Genomic DNA, 21173 nt, shown 5'->3' with positions numbered 1-21173 from the left:
TTTGTTTGCCTTCAGCTTCCAGCCATTGATTCTTGTTATGCCTTCTCTGATGGATTAAAGAGCTCTTTAGGACTCACTATTTTCTCCCCAGGACAGTGCTTTTACCATGTAATTAAGTTACTTCTCAATATTATTTTTTTTGTTGTTTGTTTGTTTTAAGAAAAAGCTAAACAGATTGAGCTTTTTAGGGTTCTCATTATTTTTTCCACATTCTTGGATGATTTTTGTGGCTCTTTTCTGTCCATAAAACTGTGTGTTACTAGTCATATACATAGAAGTAAAATTACTTCTCTAGGTACACTTGTGTTAGTATGGCTAGAAATTGATGTTTTTACAAGGTCAGGTAAAAAAACCCTACCTAATATGACTTCTACACATCTGAGTGTAGTTATTAGAGGACAGAAAAGGATGGATGATTTTTAAAACATGTAAAGGTTTTTAAGTGATCCACAAATCAGCAAGAGTGGGTGTACAGGAGGGATGCAGAAATTATTTATGTTGAGGTTTTCAAGGAGCTAGAAGTGAAAATAAAAATAATAATTTTAGTTGTAAAGCACAATAATACATCAAAACTTAAATGCTGTGTTTAGCATAGTACTACATACTTGCAGAAATTTTGTAGGATTGAATGAAAAATGTTTGTTATTAACAGACTGTTGTGGGTCACTGGAAATAGAGACTGTGAGTGAATGTGAATATATATATCCCTTACATCCATTTAATTCTATAAGTAGCCACTTGCTTGTATTTGGAAACCCAAGAACAGTTATGTGATCTGTTATGCAGTAATAGAAGAAATAACATAGTATTAGCAATTCATTTTGTAATAAAAGTCATCACTATTAAGTCATATAAAAGTTCAAACAATCAAAACCCACAGCTTCAAAGAGGCTCTTGAAAGTTTTACTGCTTCAGTATTTCTTTCCAAAGGAATTGGTATTTATTTTGATTGGCATCCATACTTTAGGACAAGGTTAAGTTAAATTTACACGAAGGAGACTAATCAGATGCCTGTCGGGTCAAAACATCTCAGCCTACCCAATGACATTCATGCATATCATACATATCAGCATCTGAATTGAACCTGCACTCCCAGCCCCACACTTACCCCTCCTGGAAACCATCAGATTTTCATTCAATTCAACTACAGACTGTTTCAACTCTTGGTGCTGCGCATTAGTTTGTGAGTTTGTCTGATGTTGTGTCTGACAAAACTTTGAGGTCTCAACATTGACTTTCTGTCCAAACAGATTTTGGGTTTTGACTTGGAAAAGAATGCTTCTTTCCATTGTGGCAGCATTCCCCCTGTGAAATTCAGGGCATATTCCACACAGGTCTTCATTTGTTTCAGCAGAATGAAAGTTCATGGAAACATGGTAAATTAAGAAGAAATGAGATTTAAAGGAATGCAAAAGACTTAGAATCCTCTAAAAGTCGTGGAAAAGAAGTAAAGGCAAACAAGATCTGAATAGAAAGCCAAATGACATCTAGTTAAGAAAGTACTAAGCTGTATAGATTTAGACTACAAGCTTGTGTGTGTTAATGAAGACGTTATTACTAAGCTTTTGGTAACACTGGGTGACTTGGTGTAGAAGTTGTCCCTCTGCAATGATGAGCTCACAGAGCCCTTTTCAAAACAACCACCTGCTGTTGGAAAAGACAAGAGAAGTGGGCATTCCCTTGAATATTTTTGGTACCACAGGCTTAGTCAATGTAAAGTATGTGATTTCTTATATCCTAGGTCGCCTCTGTTTCTTCTCCTGAGTCTCAGAAATCCTGGAATAGAACCGTTAAATAAAAGGAGATGACATCACTGGGAAAGAAGATGGTAGAAGAAACAGGATGACTGTGATAGAAGCTGGAGATGGTCTCTGTGAGAATGCTAGCATGACTTCATTTCTCTGAACAGCCATTTAAGAGGCAATCCTCCTTTCTGAACCAGTAATAAATTGGGATGGCTGCGTGTAATGGTAGGTGTTCGACCAATGCAGCACCCAGTGCAGTGCATACTGGGAAACTATTCTGGAAGTAGGGGGAGGGGGGGCTGGCTAGAAAATTACTTTACCATTAAATAATGGTACTGATGACTATTTGGTGAGCAGGTACAGCTGCCAGAATGCATTTTTCAGCCTATCTTTGCACAGGAGTGTGGACAAAAGAGGAGAAGAAAAAGGAGGCAGAAAGGAGAGAGATGGAGAAAGGATAAGAGTTTTTTGAGGCTGCTTCTGCTCTTCCAGGATATGTTCTTTGCCCTCCCTAGTGAGTGGTATACAGTGATGACTTGTAGTACTTGTAATCTTCCTTGAGCTTCCAACTCTCCTTGGGAAGTTAGCAAGTTTATGAAGTTCCTGAGTATGTGGATAACTCCTCAAATGAATGAGAAACACCTCATTATGTTGTAAGGGATGAGACAGACACTACTCAGTGACACCCATGTACACTTGGCTGTATTCAGCAAAAGGGTAAGACTGTCCTGTCAAACTATGCAAGTTCCCTTTTTGAAGCTGTGAGCAAATGGTTGTTTCCTCCAGCAGTTCCTGTAACTGCTTGTACGCAGTCTACATCGCGGTAGGTCCTGTGTAGTTACTAGCTAGATGTGTGATGCATCCTGTTTCTTTGGATATCGACATCCCATAAATTCACATCATGAGTTTGTGGAAATAAGACTGTGCTAGGATTTCTAGTATCAGGGACTGTTTGCATTAAGGTGTCATCTTCATTATCCATAAGCAGATGGTTTAGTCTGTGCTGCAGTCCCATATAAAGGATCAGAGTACAGGTCACATGATATCTCTATATTGATTTTTTTCAGAAAACATGTAGATAAGGGAATAGTAGCTCTGTCCCAGCACTATAACTAGCTCTAGGAACCTTTCCAATTTGACATGGAGCACTGAGGTCTGTCTGAAAGAGTCCTGGCTGTGAGAGAGCAGATCTTGTTAAATCTTCTGGGCTGGATACAATAGGAAGGAAGGGATTCTCAGGTATTTTTCATCACCTTAGGCCTGGTTGGATTCTGCCTGTTCAGGTGGAGAAGTCTAACAGTGGTGTCACCATCAGAAGCTTACCTGCCTCTAGTGAGTATTAACACCTTTAGAGCAGTGTCTGTGAAGATGGACAGCAGCATTCTGGGTTTATTAGAAGCAGCTGATAACTCTTATCTCAGTGGTAGGCTCGAGTGTACAATACATAAATGATCTGGAGATTTTGGAGGGGACTGAATATTTGATGCTGTGTTTCCAGAAAGTTGAAGAGATAAGTGGATGTTGCACTGCATGTTGTGTTCTCAGCAAAGCAAGCATCTCAGCAGGTCAGCAATTTCAGAAATAGTGCAGTCCTGAAAGAACATTTTTGAACTCCTTTTTGCTGTTGAAGCTGAACGCAGTTCCATCTGTCTGAAACTGTACATTGAGAGCTTCACAGAGGCACTTAAAGAAGTTATGTACTTATGCGTAAGGAATAAGATGCTAAAGGAAACGTATTTCGTAAATCTATTAACCTTACCATAAAATTGTTACTTTCTATACACATAGTCACTGTAAAAAATGTTCATGGTATACTGATCAGCAGAGGAAAAGTCTATACTGCTGTATCTTCACCATCTTTGCCCGCTTTCTGAGCTGAACAGTGTGGCTATATGCTTTTGCTATGAAAATCTGTTTGCTTGATACTTTGCCGTACATCTGTTAATTCCACAAAAAGTGTACAAATTTTCACATTATCCATTTTGTGGATAAAAGCACTGTGTAAGTACTGACCCTGATTTAAGAATGTATCAGCTCTAGGAATGATGGAATTGTCTTCAGGGCTCACATGTCAACAAAAATCAGCTGGTTCACACGTGAAGCTTGGCAAGGAAAACGCTGCAGCAGTTCCAGTGCCATCCCTGCTCCCTGCCTACCTCTCCCAGACCGCTGCCTTTAGTCAGCTGAGGTTACCTTGCCTGTGTGCCACTGCCCCACAGTTACCACTTACACACACACCTGGGTCAGCCAGCCACTCATCCATGGGGAGCGGACAAACAGCCTTCTGAAACCCTGCTCACTGATGGAAGAGGGACAGCAACATATGCAGATTACTTGACACACTGTGAGCAAATCCAGATGGAAAGGTAAAGTAAAGCAAGTTCCATTCATTGGTACTGTTTGCAGACATGCTGATTCCTTTGAATAGAGTCTTTCTCTTCCAGAAATGATTTTAAGGAAATACTTAAAGTGTATCTCCCGATGATTTCAAATAAGACACCAGAGGAAAAGATTGGCTGCAAGTCTGCATCTAATAAGCAACTGAGAATTGTGTTCATCTGGGCTGTGCACAGGCTAGCACTGCAGCCTCAGGAAAAGGGCAAATATGGCCAGGGCTTTTTTTCAAATACGCTGTGAAAACCCTCCCTGCTGTAGGGCTGGAAGTGTTTGAAAGCAACAGTGACAATCTACATTACCAGCAGCTCCATCAGAAGTACACGTGCCCAGGTGCCCTGTCTCTGCAGATGTTTTGCTCTCGTTTTGAGCTGAAAATGTAACTTTTTTGTTGAGAAAGGCTTTCAGATCTTGTTAAAAATAGCCTAATAGTAGCTTTGGATTTGACTGACAAGCTAGTTGTTACTATGCCATTTTCACTGTAATAGTCTAGTAATTTTGACCCAAAGAAACAATGATCTCATTCCTTGGGAGGGAGGACAGAGTGACAAAATCTGGAGGTCCTGTGACGACACTGAATCTCTTTGTTGTCAAAGCAAGCTGTGAAATCATCTGCTTTCCTGCCAAACCCTCTGGGGAGTAAGCAGTGTCCTTCACAGAATACACATTTTGCAGGAGAAGATGGGGGCACTGAAGAACCGCCTTCCTGCCCCATGGAAGGTGCGCTGCCCCACACCCTGTGACTTTTGGAATTGATGCAAGTGTGCTTTCCCACCTCTATCAGCAACCACAGCACTAAAGTGGGCAGAAACTTTCTAAGGTTCTTTATATACTGTGGCTTCGTCAAAAATTCTACTGGAGTAGTGTCACCAATGTGTTTCACAGTTATTTTGGGAATGGGGGAGAATGAGATCTCTGCATCTCTCTCTGAGTCAGGCTCCACTGCCAACCAGATAGTCTGTACTTGTTGGGATTCTCCATCCTTGTTTGTGTTTGCTAGAAATCTTTGGTTGTGAGCTACATGGAGGATGATAAGAAGTGAGAGGAAAATTTTAATAGAACTTTTTTCATCATTCAGTTGGAACTTTTCTGTTCCTACTCAGCAAGACATTGTTAAGAAGAACAGTTCTGTCTTTGGAGAGGCCTTCCTCTGTTATCTCTAAAGAAAACTGGAGAAAAAAAGGATGCTTTAAAAAAAGGTTGATAATGTATAGCTGATGTTTCCATTCAAGTTCAGCTCGCTTTACATGGAAAAGGAGTTGGACCAAAAGGCTCCTTACAAAGATTTCTACTGGTTTCCAAGTAAGTAGCTACAAAGGGTATCCTAAAACCTGAAGTATTTAAAAACATGTATCTCATAGAAATCATTGTTTTACTCTTGCTTTGCAGTATGCCATCCAATCTGTGTGTCTTTTCCTAAAGTATACCCTAGTTTGCAAAACACCAAAATTACTAAACAGGGGTTTTGAAACTTCCTCTGCAGCTACATACTTTTTTTTCCTGGAGCAGTTGTACTGGGCTGTTGTGACCAAAATATTCTGTGGGCAAAGCTTATATGCAAGAAGTCAAAGGTGTCCTGTGTTATCCAAGTGATCTCAGTGACTGCACCTGTCTAGTGGAGTGTAATTTAAAACAGATTTGAACTTCAATGAGGTTTGCAGAAGAAGGCATGTTTGTGAAGTATTAGAAGGGATGTGGCACAGCATGAACAAGAGAAGAAACATATATTGCTTCTGTAAAAAACACTACTGTCTGCAACTGATGAGTAAATTCTTTTGTATTTCTGTCATCAAGGGTTGCAGAAGAAACCCATTGAAGATGCAAACCTGTACAGGCCTGAGCATCTAACTAGCAGAGATGAAGGAAAACCTTTACAGGAGTGTGTCACATAATCAAATTCTCCTCATCACTTGCCTTTTACTGAAGTTTTGGCTCTAGACAACAGCAAGGAATAAAAGCAATCCTTTGCCTTCCTTTCAGGTCTGGTTTTCACAGAAGAAACCTTAAAGAAGTTCAGTATGTGCAAAGCTATCAGCTTCTGCACACTAAACCACATAAATACTAGTGATTTTTACATTTTCTTCTGTTCCATATAAAGGTTTAAAGTATAGGATGCAAATCAGAAAAAAAACCAAACCCCAAACAAAACCTTTCATTGAGACAGAAACACAAGTGTTCCTTACTGTTCATGTATTTTTGCATGATTTTAGGTAGCAGAATCACTGTCTTCATATGTCTACCAGCACTTCTTCACAAATGAGGCAGTTTTAGAATTAGGGTAATTATTTAAAAGGATCTTTGACTTCCATAAAGCACCAGATCACAAACCCTTCCAAAACTTCATGGATAGATTTTGAGAGTTCATGATAATTAAGAAATTGTCGAAATCAGCTATTTACACGCGAATATTTATGACCAGTTTAACTTAAGTTGTCTTAAGTTTCTGTTACTACAGTAAGCATGCTTACACTGCCTTTCGGGGCAGAGCAGTGGTTTTGGATTTTTCACAGCAGCACTCTTCCCAGCGTTGTTTGCACCAATAAAGTAGATGTAATCAGCGAAGCTGATGTTAAGGGGTATTTCTCCTGTTCGCTAGTCCTGTAACAGCTTCCTCGTGCGGTGCAGGTGACAGTAAAATAGCAGGGAGAGGAGCAGCAGCGGAGGACAGGTGAGATGTGGCTCAGCGCGCCCCTGCACCGGGATGCTCGGGACGGCGCCGGGCCATCACTGTGCACGATTGCTGAGAACGTGGCGCGGGGGCGGGGAGGGGGGAGCTGCCTGACCACTGCGGGCTGCTCCTTGTCACCCAGGAGGTAAAGGAGAAAGCCAGTATCTCCCGACTGGCGTTCATACAGGTGATGAAGCCATTTCTGGAAAAAGAAAGAAAAAAACCCAAAAACCAAAAAACGACCCCACGAAACAACAAACAAAACAAACGCCCCCCAACCTCGGGTAAGGGGCAGAGCCGAACACGCCGCCGCGGCAGCGGAGAGAAGCCCCGTGCGCCGGCTGGAACCGGGCAAGAGGAGCCGAGACACGCGGGCTTGGCTCGGTTCCCCGCTGAGCCCCGGGTTCCGCGGTGGGGCGGCGCGGCCGCAGGGGCGGGCAGGCGGCAGCGCTCTGCTCCCCACCGCAGGACGGACGCGAGGGTTCCCCCGGGGTGGCGGGGCGGCGGCGGGGCCCGCAGCCCTCACAGGCAGCAGCGCAGCGCCGGGCAGCCACCGCAGCTCTCCAGGGCGCGCCGCCGCCCGGCTCCCTGCGCTCACTTTTATATTTGCGCGCCCTTTCCATGCTCGGTGACGTGTCCCGCGGCGCGCCCAACCCGCGGCGCGCTCTGGTCAGGACAATGGGAGCGCCTGGGCCAATCGGCGCGGCGCTCGGCTTGGCGGCGGCCAATGGGCGCGGGGCTGTGCAGAGAGTAATGTTACCAGCGCCGCGAGTGTGAGGAGGCTGCGTATCGATCCCGCGCTCAGCCATTGCGGTGCACCGGGCTGCACAGCGACCCAGCCAGCGCTGGGGCCGGGCGGGCGGCCGCGGGAGCGTCTCTGGGGCTCGGGGCCGAGCGAGGGCTGCGTGCCGACTCTGTCTGACACGGGTGAGTACGCGCCGGGGGCCGCTGGGCCGGGCGAGCGCGCTCGCCCGCTCGCCCGCCCGCTCACAGCCGGGCGGTGAGCCGGTGGTGGCCGTCGTGCTGCCTCCGCTGCATGACCGCGGAGCGCGGGGCAGCGCCGGGCTCGGACGCCCGTACACAAAGGCGAGCGGGGCTGTGCCCGGGAGACCCTTTCCCGGGCGGCGAGCCCCCCGGCCGGGGCGGGGCGGGGGCGGCGGGCGACTTCGGGAGAGCGGGGCGGCGGGAGGCAAGGAGCGAGGTGGGGAGAGAGAGGCGGGCAAAGGGAGCCGGGTGAACGGCTGGGGGTCGCCCACCGCGGGGGGCGAGGGCCGCGCCGTACCCCGCCGTAAGCCGCTTACACGGTACCTCACCGTAGCCATCGCCGCGGCGGCGGGGCAGGTGGTGGGGCAGCGGGGTCTCCGGGCGGGCCGCGCCGCGCCGCCGGGGCGATGGGGAGCGCGGGGAAACGGGGTGCGGGCCGGGGCGCCGCTGGCCCCGCGGCCGCCCGGCTGTAACATGGCTGACGGGAGCCGCGAGCGAGAAAACAAGGCGAGCGGCGCGGAGCAGCAGAGGAGGCGCTCGGGCGGGCGGGGGCGCAGTTCGGGGAACTTTTTTCTCCAGCAGCCGCTGCTCGCCCGGCCGCGGGGCCCGCGGCTCCGGGGCCGCACAGCTCGGCGCGGCGCGGGAGCGAGCGGGGGGTCCCCGCCGGGGCTTCGTCCGCGCTGCCGGGGCTTGGGCAGGCGCTGAAAGTGCGCTTCCCCCCCACCCCCCAATCTCCTTCCCCCCCCCGCTCCCACCCACCTCCCCCCGTCTCCCGCCCGCCCTCCCCCGGCTGCAATGGCTGAGCGTGTGCGCCAGGGTAGCGGCGCGCTCACACAAAGGGAAGGGAGGAAGGAGCCATGTTCTCTACGCGGCGGCGGCAGCGGGCGACGCCACAGCGGCCATTCCGCGCCGCCCGGACTGCGCTGCCACCGCCGCCCCCGCGGGCGGGGGTCGCGGCCCGGCCCCGCCGCGGCCCCTCTCGGCGGGGGTCCCGCCGCCCGGGCTCGCTGCCCCGCCCGGCCGCGGGGGGTGTGGTGGCGGCGGCGGGGTGGGGAGCGGCCGGCTCTGCTCCTCAGCGCACAAAATGGAAGGAGGCTCGGCGGCGGGTGACCTCCTCCGCCAGGAGTCTGCGCTATGGCGGCCGCTCCCGCCGACACCGCCGCTGCGGCGGCGCGGCCGGCAGGGAGGGAGGGAGCGCAGGCCGGGGCTGCTTCGCCTCATGGCGGCCGGAGCGGGCAGGGCTGGGCATCGGGATGGCCCCCCCTGCCGCGGGGGGACGGGGGCGGCGGCGGGAGAGCGCTTTGTCCCGCCGGGGCCGGGGGTCGCCGCCTGCGGGCAGCCGCACCCCGGTGGGTGTCCGGCTCCTGGGCATGTGCTCGCTGCTACAAGCCTTCGCCTGAATGCGGAATAAAACTTTACACATGTTCTCCCGTATAACGGGACTCCTTTTTCTTTTTTTTTTCTTTTTCTTCCTCCCCTCTCATCCCCAGCAGGTCTCTTGAGGGACTTCTGAAGTTTCCCTCTGCCCCCCTCACAGGGGAAGCGTCCAAAATGGCGGGAAGCGGTAGGCTTTTAAACGCCAGCCCCTGGGTCGCGGTGCCGAGCCCTGCCCGCGGCCACCCCCTGTCCCCGGAGCCGCCTGCCCCCGCAGCCGCGGGCACTGGCCCAGCCCGGCCGAGCCCCGGGCCCGGCTAGGCTGGGAGCGTCTCCATGGCAGGCAGGAGCGGCTCCTGCTTCTTCAGCCCTCTTGTTTACTTGATAGAAACTTCAAACCGGACGTGTTTAGTCACAGAGCAGAAATCTGTTTCTGTCTATCCGCCAGACCGATAGGAAATACAGCTTCTGTGGCAATACAGGCGGGCGCTGCCTGCCCTTTTTTTCTTTTTTTTCCTTTCACGCTTTTTTCCTTCTTTTAATTCGTGCTGAAAAGCAGAGCTTGTTTGGGTGCAAGTGACTTTTCCAGGGAGCTATGAAGAAATACTCTGAATGTCTGACTTGGGTGTGAAAGTTCTAGGAAGGTATTTTTCAGTCTCTGAAAATGTCAGATAGTGCTCTTGCTGAGCACAGCTTTGCTGGCCGTGCGTAAGTGTTGTACTTCTCCCTGTGTAGGTTGTAACATATTTGACCAAGTGAGCTGTTCCATTCCTGTATTTCAAGGTATACCTGCAAAGAGTAGTGTTTTGCAGTACACATAAAGAGGAGTCATAACATATGGCATAGAAAATAATAAAAAATATATTTTGTAAATAAGCACCCAGGGCCTACAGGGGAAGAGGTAAAAACACAGGCTGAAAAAGAAATCAGTAATCCAGAAGGCCACTGAGACAGGATACTTGGGTACTTTTCCCCTCCTTTCAATAGAGTTTATTCTTCCCAAGCATATGATTAATACACCAGTAATAATCATGGTGTGCAGTCTCCAGTTACTTGCCTTCAGATTGCTTGGTAGGATAGTTCTTGTTTGCCGGAGACCATAACTGCACATTTTGAAGGCCCTTTGAGATTTCAGGTTGCTTGCATCCAGGTCACCTCAGACAGGGATGACAGAACTCTTCAGTAAATTTTCCAGAAGGGAATCTTCTTCCCATTGTATGATTTCAGAATACTGCTCCAGCAGGTCTTGTTTGGCACGATCCTTGGTTGTTACTTACTTCCTGCCTTGGTTTGTTGAAAGTACAAGTTTTAAAGGTGTCTCATTTGCTTTATTACAGAAAATCAGCAAAAATGGGCAAAGGTGATCCTAAGAAGCCGAGAGGTAAAATGTCTTCATACGCCTTCTTTGTGCAAACCTGTCGGGAGGAGCACAAGAAGAAACATCCAGATGCGTCAGTGAACTTCTCAGAGTTCTCAAAAAAATGCTCAGAACGATGGAAGGTAGGAATACCTGCTTAAAAAAAACCCCACGAAACCTGAAATGTCTGCCTTGTGTGAAATACCATTCCAGATTTTAAATGATTTCTTTCGAATTCCAGGTTTAGGGTAAGTATCAAGTGCAGTTGTAAGATGAGTGGTAACTATCCATTGTCCTTGTCTTACCTTTAGCTCCCCCAGCCGAAATTTTGGAATGGACTTTGGTATGTTTTTGAATTTTAATATACTGTTTTGATCCTTATGTGTCCCTTCTGAGGTATTCTGTGATTCCAATTGCCTTCCAGACTATGTCTTCTAAGGAGAAAGGGAAGTTTGAAGATATGGCAAAGGCTGACAAGCTTCGTTATGAAAAAGAAATGAAAAACTATGTACCACCTAAGGGGGAAACAAAAAAGAAGTTCAAGGATCCAAATGCACCGAAGAGGCCTCCGTAAGTAGATTCCTAGCTTTAGGTTGTCTTGTTCGGGACCATCATGCTGGTCTGTGTCTATAAAATGGTAATTTTATCCAGGAGCTTCAGAAATACAAGAGCATGTGATTTTCCTCACCAGAGGTGTAAAAGATAGGTTGAAATTTTAGTTATGAAAGCTAAGTGTTTATTTACAGGCTGGCTGTCCCACTATCAAAGTTAGAGTAATGGCAGCCTTTAAAAGTAGATGCAAAAATAGACTGTGTGTGATTCTGACTGATTTTTCTAATTTCTGTTAAGAGGGCAGTGTAATACAGCAGTAAAGTACTGCAGGCCCTGCTCTCATTATGTGCTGGCCTGAGCAGAATTTTTGATTGGCAGTCGGTTTAAAATCAGAGGCTTTTGCACAGAACAGGTTAGAGGGGTGATCCTGCTCCAAACCAGCTTGGAAAATTAAAACTTCAGCCACTGCATAATGACAGCTGGTTTCAAGTTCATTTCCTACTAGACACCGGTACTTCATTGTGTTTGTATGTGTGTCTTTTAAATGGAGCTAATGCTGAAGGGAACAGGGAAGTTCCTTTACAAGCTAGTGTTCTTATTTGAGCTGGTGCTGTTGTCTGGAAATTATTCTTTCATAACAAATATTGCAGCCTCCCACCTCTAACAGTTCTGACATAACATTTGCTGCCCTAGTGTCATTCACTTATTCTAATTTCTAAAGCTGTGTCTGGTATATAAAATCTGCTTGTCTGAGGATCCTGCGAAAAATGGGACCAGATGTGCAGCATTACTTAAGAGACAAGCATGCATTGAGTTTGCAAAGTGGCTCGTTCAGTTCTGATACCTTCCATCGTAATCAGCGTTTGTTTCACTTTTAGGTGCTTTTTCCAAAATGCTCTTAAGAAACGGTAACAGAGGTCACAAAAGCTGCTGCTGTAGCGGAGTCTAAAATTTAAATAATCTTCTCTTATTTTCCTGTGTAGTTCGGCTTTTTTCTTGTTCTGCTCTGAGTTTCGTCCAAAAATCAAAGGAGAACATCCTGGTCTGTCCATTGGAGATGTCGCAAAGAAACTGGGAGAGATGTGGAACAACACCGCTGCAGACGATAAACAGCCTTATGAAAAGAAGGCTGCTAAGCTGAAGGAGAAATATGAAAAGGTAACACTGACGTTCATGGAGGTGCTGTGGGGAGATCAAGCCTCAGTTTAGATCGATTTTTTTCTTACTGTGTCCTCTGATACCTGATGTTGCAAATTATAATATGCTAATGACATAATTCGTTATATTTGTTGAAAAACGTTGCATACAGGGGCAAATGGTTCATTGCCATAACTCTAAATTGGAGTCCTTTACCTTGAACTGTTTGCATTGGTCTGTAATTTTGGGCTGTCACTGGTGGTTTAATAAATACCATGGGTTCTGTATCATTACTAAATCCATCGGTCACAGCAGAATGTGACTTAAGTTGGTAGCAGTAAGGAATGAACTGGTTCTCCCTGATTTTGGACATACTAGTGAGCATCCCTGAATGTTAGGATAATTGATGCACATTGATGATTTTTAAAATTTATTCCTGGGGTAATGACAAAACACAAAGGAAATGCTAGTTTTAAGCATGTGTTTTTCCTGGATCTACTTTGTGTCTGTCTCCTTTCTAGTAGTGAAGTTGGTTAATTATGCATATGAAGCAGCTTGTCATGCAATTTTTTAAATTATTAAGGCTAAATCCTGCCATCATAATTGGAGTTGTAGAATTGCTGCACACACAGGATTGTGCTACACATGGTTTTATTTCTAGAGGCAGATTCCCATCCCAATATGTAGAACCCAAGGGAAGAAGAAGGATGCATGTTGGCATCCCCTGACAATGCTTCACAAAGGGTCAGTGATCACCTACAGCTGACGTACAGCACCTCTGTCCATAGTGTGCTGTCACCTTCCTCTGGGTATTTCTCCTGCTGGCAAACAAATCCACTTTGGAATTTTTGCACTGTAGTGTACAAGGTGGAACCTTTGAGCCCTGTGTATGTGCCAGAGAGGAGTTGCAGGTCTAGGAGCTTTTGTACATGGTGCTTTCTGTACAGCTTCATGGTAATTGCTGGTACACACAGCCAGAGCAACTCAGATGCTTCTTAAATGGTAGAATTATTCATCTGTATTTGCAGATATTATTTTAATTTCTACTAGTAATGTCTTTATTTCTTACACTTACAAATGGAGTTTTAAGGTGTAGTAATCTTCAGTATTTCACTGCTTGGCCTTTGACTTAGTGGGTATCATATCTTCTCAAAACTTCCTGTTAATCTTTAAGGGAATCCAAGTGAACAGTAAGATTAGTGGTGTAGTGTTTATTGGATGGGGAATATTTGAAGATTTGGACCATCTGTGTAAATGTGTTCATATTTTTCTGTAGCTGGTGTGTGTAATCTTTGTAGATCAATTCTCCTTCCTAATTGTTTTACTGTTTTGGTACAAAGTTGGGAAGTCTTGACTGCTTTTATGACTTCACCTTCTAGGTGCAGTTTTGACTTCCCTCTAACAGGAACTGAATTTTGTGCGTTTCAAACGACTAGAATAAATTTACTGCATGCAGAAGGTGGCACTGTCTACCCTTTAATCAAGTTCTTATACCTTTTATTTTGCAAACTTCTGTTAGGCAGAGTTCAGTATAACTGCTCTTTGCTGAGGCATAGCATTGCAGCTGTTAGGCCGGGTCATTCCGATATGTTCTGGGTGGCTAATCACAGTTTTGTTCCTCAAACAAGGGTTTTCCTGTGCGTTTCTTTAGGCATTGTAGGAGGTAGGGCTAAAAAGGGACCTTAAGAGGTCTCCCTACTTCATTTCCTTGTGGGATAGTGGGCTCAGCTGTGCCTTTACCGTCAGAGGCAGCAGCTTTTCCAGCCTGTTCCCAGAAGTCTGACAATGGAGATGCCTTAGCAGCCATAAGCAGTGTGTTCTAGCATGCCAGTGTAATTTCTGTGTTAGAAGGTTCCCATTTCTTTGGCGTCAGTTCGCCTCGGAGCTGAAGGCGCGGCTCTTGGTCCTAGCCCAGTGGATGTGCAGAAAGGGCAGGTGCCTGGCTGGCTGCTTTGACAAGTGCTCTTTGGAGGTGGCTCAAACCTCTTGGCTGGTTACATCTTTGAGAGATTCTTCCTGCTTTTCTTCTCCAAGGATATTGCTGCATACCGGGCCAAAGGGAAGGTTGATGGAGGCAAAAAAGTAGTTGCCAAGGCTGAGAAGAGCAAGAAGAAGAAGGAAGAGGAGGAGGATGAGGATGAAGATGAAGAGGATGAAGATGATGAAGAGGAGGAAGAAGAGGAGGATGAAGATGATGATGATGATGAATAAGTCTCTTTTAGAGCAATTTCTTTCTTGTCTATAAAGCATTTAACCCCCCTGTACACAACTCACTCCTTTTAAAGAAAAAAAAATTGAAATGTAAGGCTGTGTAAGATTTGTTTTTAAACTGTACAGTGTCTCTTTTTTTGTATAGTTAACACACTACCGAATGTGTCTTTAGATAGCCCTGTCCTTAGTGGTATTTCAATGGCCACTAACCTTGCCTGGTACAGTGTGGGGGTTGTAAATTGGCATGGGAGTTATAAAGCAGGTTCTTGTTGGTGCACAGCACAAATTTAGTTATATTTGGGGATGTAGTTCATTTCTCATCTTCAGTTGTCTCTGATGCATCATAAAAATAATTGTCATTCTGTTAACTGAATACCACTCTGTAATTGCAAAAAGGAAGAAAAAAAGTTGCAGCTGTTTTGTTGACATTCTGAATGCTTCTAAGTAAATACAATTTTTTTTATTAGTATTGTTGTCCTTTTAATAGGTGCCCTTGAGAATCATACTTTCTTTTCTTTTTTTTTTTTTTTTTTTTTTTTTTTTTTTTTTTTTTTGAGGGGAACTCATCTTTTGCTTTATTGAATGCCCGTATGGGATCATGGGAATATTACAGTTTTCATCTTTCATATAACCAGCTGGAATATTACAGTTTTCATCTTTCATATAACCAGCTGATAAACAAAGCTTTGATCTGCATACCCTGCATTATCATGATAGGGTAAGAAAAGAAATATATAGGCCTATGATGAAAATATTCTTCCATAACTGGAAACAACAAAAAATTCAATCTCAGCAAACAGATACCTGTTCAGATTTTTGTGAAATGTAATATTCTTTTGAGTTGCATGAGTTTACCAGTCTTGGAGAGTTGAGAAGTATAGAGTTCAATTTTACAGAAACTAAATACTTTGGGGGAGGGGAGGGAGGGAATGTTAAATTTTGTCCTAGAAGGACCCATAGGAAGAGTGTATGTCCATCTGGTGTAGAGAAATTTACATGTGTGACTCTGTTACCATGTAATGGAAGTTATATTTGTAAATCTCTGAACACCTGGGAGGATGAGCGTACCTAAAATGTGTAAAGTTAAAAGCATGAAATGACCATATTATTTTTTGGTGACAGGTCTGGTGATGGCCATGGGCTTTATACCATGAGACTCCTGGTAGCAAAGGGCCCACAAGAAATGATTTTTTCTTTCTAAGATTTCTATAAATGGTACCATTATTATTTGTTAAATCTATGTAAATTCATATTTGTATTCTTGAAATTCTAGTTTTAGCCCTTTAAACAAAGTTGTATATTGTCTCAAATTGAAAATGAGATAAGATGTATTTTTCCTGTTAGGTTTTATACCGCACTCTTGATGTTTGCCCATTTTTAAGTTAAATATAGTTGTATGGAAAAGTACATTTTATTAAATTTTGCATTAAAAAGTTAAATGTTTATGGTATACCAACAATGTCTAATTTGGTCAAATACAGTTCTCTTCCAAAACCAAAGCTAAGGGGTTTTTTGCATATTTAGTAAAACTTCAAGTGCTGGCAGCTGTAACTATTTTCACATATACCTGCTTACCAGTTTGGGGGACAATTCGGCAATTTTGTGGTTACAAAATTATGGTTCTCTTAAGTGCCAGTGTTTAAAAACAAACAAAAAAAAGCATTCTTGTAATTTTACACGCTTTTGTGATGGAGTATTGTTTTGTTATACAATTTTGACTTTCAGATTCTTATTTCAATTTGCATTTATGTATAACTTCAGGAGAAATATTGAACATCTGAATCCTGGATGATACTAATAAACTAATAATTGCAGAGGTTTTAAATACTTAGTTAAATGGCTCACTTAATACCCTAAGGATTTGGGGGTTTTTGTGCGTGTTGGTGTTCTCAGATATGTACATCCCTGCTTTCTGTTTCAAGCAGAAGAATGATGCTGTTTGCAAGGTCTCAGTATAGAAAGCGTAGGACAGACAGACATTTTTTTCTCCTTAAACTGGATATGACACATTCAAATGCTCGTAACTGATGACAAATAAATTTTCTGTGCTGAAGGGTTTTTTTGTTTTCCCAGGTCATCAGAGGAAAGTAGACACATTTCTTGTTCTTGGAACAAGCATACTTAATGAGATCCCCATAATCTTGTGCCTTTGTTCTCGGTGCTTGATGTTGACAGAGGTAACCTAGAGGATTCAGCTGAACCTGAAAGATGAGTAGCGGGCGCTTTCCCAGCGGCCAGGCGCAGCCTTGGCCTTTCCTTTGACTTTAGCACGTTGATAACAAGCAGAGCGTGCTCAAGGCTGGAGAGGGTAGGTAATGTAATTATCAGTGCTGCTTACTGAGGAACAGAACCCCCTGTATCTCACTCCAGAGGCTGGTGTTGGGTGGGAGATGCACCAAAGCTTCCCGAGTTCTCTGGATTCGCTGTGGTTTTCTCAGGAGCACTTGGAACGTGCCTGTAATTCAGCTGAGCTGGCACATGGATTTCAGGCCGAAGCCTTCACCTGTGTTTGCTATAAAACTGCTTTTAATCAATGGAAGTGGTGTTTGGTGAAGAGGAATGCCATAGGTAGATTAAGTCCCCTGTTTAAAGAAGAGCTGCTGAAGGTTGTTGCTGGAAAGGACCGTCCTGTTCCCCAGCTGTGCTCCCCTGCAAGCTCCAGCAGTTAAATAATCCTCTTGGTCAAAACTGCCCTAGTCTCTGTGCTGGTAGGTCAGACTTGGCCACTCCAAGATTACTTGATCCGAGGTCAGTTACTGCTGGCACTTCAGCTTGAATCTGCCTCCCCTTGATCTTTAAAAGTGGATGCTTGCTGTAAAAGAGGGACAATGAGCAGTGAAATTGCAACTGTGTAGGCGGTGGTTCCCTACAAGGGAACTGACAGCATTGGCATCACTATCAAAAAGCGTCTCCTAGGGCTTAAACCTTCACAGAAATGCTTGTTGTAGAGGTAAAGAAGACTTCCTGTTCTAAACAACAACAAAAAACCGACTGGTCTGGAGAGAGCTTGATTGTTAATATGTGGTAGTTAACGATACCTTGAATCCAAATGAAGCCAGACTGATTTTTATGGTTGTTTATCTCAAGTTGGTCCTGAAAGGAGCTGCAGTTGCAGCCACCTAGATATGCTAGCTACGCTCTGTAATTTCAAGCTGGTTTAACTAGATGTATGGACAGCATTCATCCCTTCTGCTGAGCTTTCAGTGATCACACCAGCTCTAGCAAAAAGTTGACAAAATGTTATTTAACAAAATGTTTCTGTCCAGGCAAACAGGGCCCCTGGAAACCTGAATTAACGGGTGTGAAGTGGCTGATTTCTGCCGCTTAATTAGGGCACCGCTGACGCTGAGCCTCTTTCCAGCTGCTTTTATCAGTGTAACCAGCCCATCCTGAAGGAGAAAAGGCTAGTAATAGCTGGGTCTAGGCTTGCTAGAAAGTGGGAAGCTGGATTTGAGTGACTCCTCCAGAAGAGGAGCCAGGCGTACTGCAGCCACAGCATTAGGTTCTCTAGATAGGGTGACAAGCCGAGCTTGGAAAAAACCTCTCCTAATTCTTGCTAGCCTAAGGGTTAGACCTGCTAGTTAGAATAAACATTCCCATTCTTCCTTCCCAGCTATGCCTGACAGGAGATTAAAGGAATAAAGGCAATGTGCTACGTTGGGTTATAACACGTTATTCAATACAGAGTCTGTAATGGAGACATGGCAAAATACAAAGATAGTGTTTAATACAAGAGACGATTAATTTTCACCATTTCCAGGCTGTGCCAGTAGCAGCTGACCAGCTACAGGCTTTTAGGACTCAAATGTTTTGATCATTTTATTAATAACAGTAAAATGCCAAATATTTTCAAACATTCCTCCATTACATTCTTTAGCTTACGAGTCTGCACTTGACTACAGATCACATCTTTTTGGGGCATTTTAGCAGAAAATGACAGTGTGTGACATTTTCCTTTGGTAGCTGCAGCAGACATTATTTTAGCACCTGAAATACATTAAGGGATATTTTACAAATGTGCTAAGTGCCTAAATGTGGGTGTGTATCGATAAACTTTTCCCCAGACTTTGCTACTGGATTGCACCCTACATCTGAAAACCGCTTTGAGGTGGTCTTAATTTAGTCTAGAATAGATCCACTTTAAATTAACACCAGCCTTTATTCCAAAACAATGTACTTGCAGAGAAGCTGTCAGACTTTATTCCAGTGTTTGAGTAAGAAAAAGCAGGAAAAGTAAATCTCTCCGAGTTTTTTATCATTTTGCTGAAGTTGTCCTGTATTTTTATTTTGTATATGTTGTGCCCTGGCTTTTCTTTTGACAGTACTTCAAGCTGAAAAACAAAAGATGGATTTTTTTTTCCCCCCAGTGAATTTATTATGAAGAATGAAGGTCAGATTCCTCTTACGGCTGCTTTGTGCTGTTGAAAAATACAGTGTGCCTTCTGCTTCAAGAGCACCTAATTTTGAAATCCATCTTGCTGAAGCAATTGCTATTAGAGGTGACCCGCAAGAGAGACGAGCCTTCCCTTTTGCCGCTCTGTGATGGAATAAAAGACTCGAGCGATAAATTAGCTTAGTCTACCTGTTTGCCACATCAGAAGCTCAAGCCTTCCCTGCAGCAGGAGTGCTCGAGATCAAGCTAAGCAGCAAGAGGCAGAGCAGCACGGAGCAAGGAGGACAGACAGGCAAATGTGGGGTTTTGTAACTACACCTTTTTAAATTTTACTTCTATTGTTAAAACGTGTTTGACTTAAATGGCGGTCATTTGGCACAGAGGAAGTTTATCCACGTGCTTCCAGCAGCCTTTCACCTATTAAGGCAGCAAAAGCTCAATTCATGTATTTCTGACCTCCCAAAAGTTCCTCAGTAAAAACAGGAAAGACCAAGCACTGCAGCTTGAATGCCTGGAAAGGACCCATCTCCCTGCACATCTTACAGCAGCAAGAGGTCACCATTTAAATGCTTTTTCCAAGAAGCCATTCAAAAAATCAGGCTTTTGGAGGGGAAACCGAGGACGTGTGCTGCTGTGTTTGGCGGGGGCATTTGTTACCAAGAATAAAACCAGTTTTGAACAAATGTCTGGGAAGACATCCCTGACCCCTCCTGCTCCTTCCTAAACTGAAATGTAAGGAAACAAAATAATACCTTTATGGGAAAAAGTCTCCCTTGCCAAAATGCTGGGGTTGACCACACTCTTCCTCATCCCAGCCCAGGGGACAAATGCACATCCCCTAAACTAACAGTGCCCAGCTGCACTTCAGATGGTGTGGGGCACTGATGGCAGCTGGGGGTCAGTCCCACAGCCCTCTCCTTGCTGCCAGTTCACTCCTGGTGTTGGGGAGACACTGAGCATGAAAACTGCTGGGGAGAATGTCAGGTCATGGGTCATGCCAGGGCTGGGTGCCTCACGCCTGGCTTTGAAATGCAGATGCATAGGGAGCGGGGGTGATGGGCTGCAAGTAGGGACAGCGGCACTGGCCCTCTGAAGGCTCAGCCATGCAGTTAAAAGTAAAATCAGGGTGCTCTTTAAAAAAACCCTCAAATTTGTGTAGTGGTGATTCCTGGAAGAGAGAACTTTCCTGCTAGTCGTGCGCTGGTGAATGATTGAATAACAGTGACTCACGTTTTATTATCAGACTTGACTGTAGCGGCGCTTACGCTCGCTTCAGATTTGTTGACACACATTTCTCCTGACGCCTGCCAATAAGGAAGATGCTGTGAACGAGCACTGCAATGTAAAACTGATACTGGAAAACGCAGGTGAGGGCTGATCACAGCCTGAGCCTCTCAGCACCGGAGCAGCTTTTGGGGACAGAGGGGTTGGTTTTGCTATACCAGCCACTAATGGAAAGTGCTGGTGGGTTTCTGCTCAGGGGCGCTGAGAGGCACGGCACCGACGTGGATTGTCGGGGCTTTTGGCAGGACTAACCCTTGGATCCTGCCTGAGACTGATGGCTGGTCCCAGAGTCACACTCCGGAATCTGTCAGTGGCTCCCAGTGAGAGGCTGCCAGTGAACGAGACCCCTCTTTGCACCAGCCCTGCCGTGTCTGAGACTCCTTCCAACACTGTTTCCTTTGAGCTGGAAGAAGGAAGTGATCTATTTTTGGGGAGCATTCGTACCAGATGTTCGGTGATGGCAACACTGTCTCTATCACTGCGTGCTCTGCTTCCGCACAGGAGCACCCGGGCGCTGCCTCCCTGCCCCTGCCGCTGGTGACCCTGCCCCTTCCTCCTGCCCGGCCTGACATCCACCGCTGGCAGCCCTGCTCAGGAAGAAGGAGTGAGTTCACCTCCCCCGGCTGCTGCCGGCTGGATCTGCGCCCCCCAGGTAGGACAGGAGGGTTGTCCTGCCGCCCCACCACCCGCAGATAATCGATGCCATTCCCGTGGTGCCAGGGGTGCTTAGGGACACCCCTAATCCCGGGAGCAGCGCTTGCCTTCCACAGACCCGCAGCACAGAGAGATAAACCATAATGTTGCTGCAGCCACAGGGTGCAACATTCTCAGGATGTGCTGCTGCCTGGGATCGATCTCCCTGGTCTGCTGGCCTCGACACTCATCTTTGAGTCCCCTGTTCCTACTGACGTGGGTTTTTCTTTTCATCTGAATCATTCAGTATGACTTTGGAGCACAATGGGGCTGTGATTTTTTTCGAAGCCGCCAGCCTGCAGGAAACAGAAAGTCTCTGAATAAAAGAGAGGCTCTTGTTACAACTTCCCTCTTATTTACTGTTCCCAGTAGCAGAGAAGT

General features: G+C 45.6%; 1 protein-coding gene and 3 long non-coding RNA genes across 4 annotated transcripts in view; 3 read left to right on the top strand and 1 right to left on the bottom strand.

Annotated features, from left to right (window-relative positions):
• Positions 1 to 6451, top strand: part of LOC125321747 — a 43261-nt gene extending 36810 nt beyond the window's left edge. Inside the window, exon 10 of the long non-coding RNA XR_007201675.1 lies at positions 1742 to 6451. This is a non-coding gene — a long non-coding RNA (uncharacterized LOC125321747). The remainder of the gene's footprint in view (positions 1 to 1741) is intronic.
• A 1114-nt stretch (positions 6452 to 7565) lies between these two features.
• On the top strand, positions 7566 to 14888 carry HMGB1 (high mobility group box 1). The gene is made up of 5 exons (XM_048295000.1): positions 7566 to 7734; positions 10503 to 10665; positions 10947 to 11092; positions 12058 to 12232; positions 14246 to 14888. Exons 2-5 carry the CDS (start codon positions 10516 to 10518, stop codon positions 14420 to 14422), a joined length of 648 nt encoding a protein of 215 aa, XP_048150957.1. The 5' UTR covers positions 7566 to 7734; positions 10503 to 10515; the 3' UTR covers positions 14423 to 14888.
• A 929-nt stretch (positions 14889 to 15817) lies between these two features.
• The window catches only part of LOC125321745, a 77595-nt gene continuing 72239 nt past the window's right edge, over positions 15818 to 21173 (bottom strand). The window contains exon 4 of the long non-coding RNA XR_007201666.1: positions 15818 to 17234. This is a non-coding gene — a long non-coding RNA (uncharacterized LOC125321745). The remainder of the gene's footprint in view (positions 17235 to 21173) is intronic.
• LOC125321746 lies at positions 16618 to 19498 on the top strand. Its single transcript, XR_007201667.1, has 2 exons — positions 16618 to 16730; positions 18790 to 19498. It is a non-coding gene; the product is annotated as an uncharacterized LOC125321746 (long non-coding RNA).

The sequence above is a fragment of the Corvus hawaiiensis genome, chromosome 2 (genome assembly GCF_020740725.1).
Source record: "Corvus hawaiiensis isolate bCorHaw1 chromosome 2, bCorHaw1.pri.cur, whole genome shotgun sequence".
Lineage (NCBI taxonomy): Eukaryota > Metazoa > Chordata > Aves > Passeriformes > Corvidae > Corvus > Corvus hawaiiensis.
This window is presented reverse-complemented; position numbering and strand designations above follow the sequence as displayed.

Excerpts from the sequence above, each read along its gene's own strand:
- HMGB1 (XM_048295000.1), top strand. The coding sequence starts at position 10,516 with ATGGGCAAAGGTGATCCTAAGAAGCCGAGAGGTAAAATGTCTTCATAC. Across the intron at positions 10,666-10,946 it reads AATGCTCAGAACGATGGAAG|ACTATGTCTTCTAAGGAGAA; the intron begins GTAGGAATACCT and ends ATTGCCTTCCAG. Across the intron at positions 11,093-12,057 it reads AATGCACCGAAGAGGCCTCC|TTCGGCTTTTTTCTTGTTCT; the intron begins GTAAGTAGATTC and ends TTTCCTGTGTAG.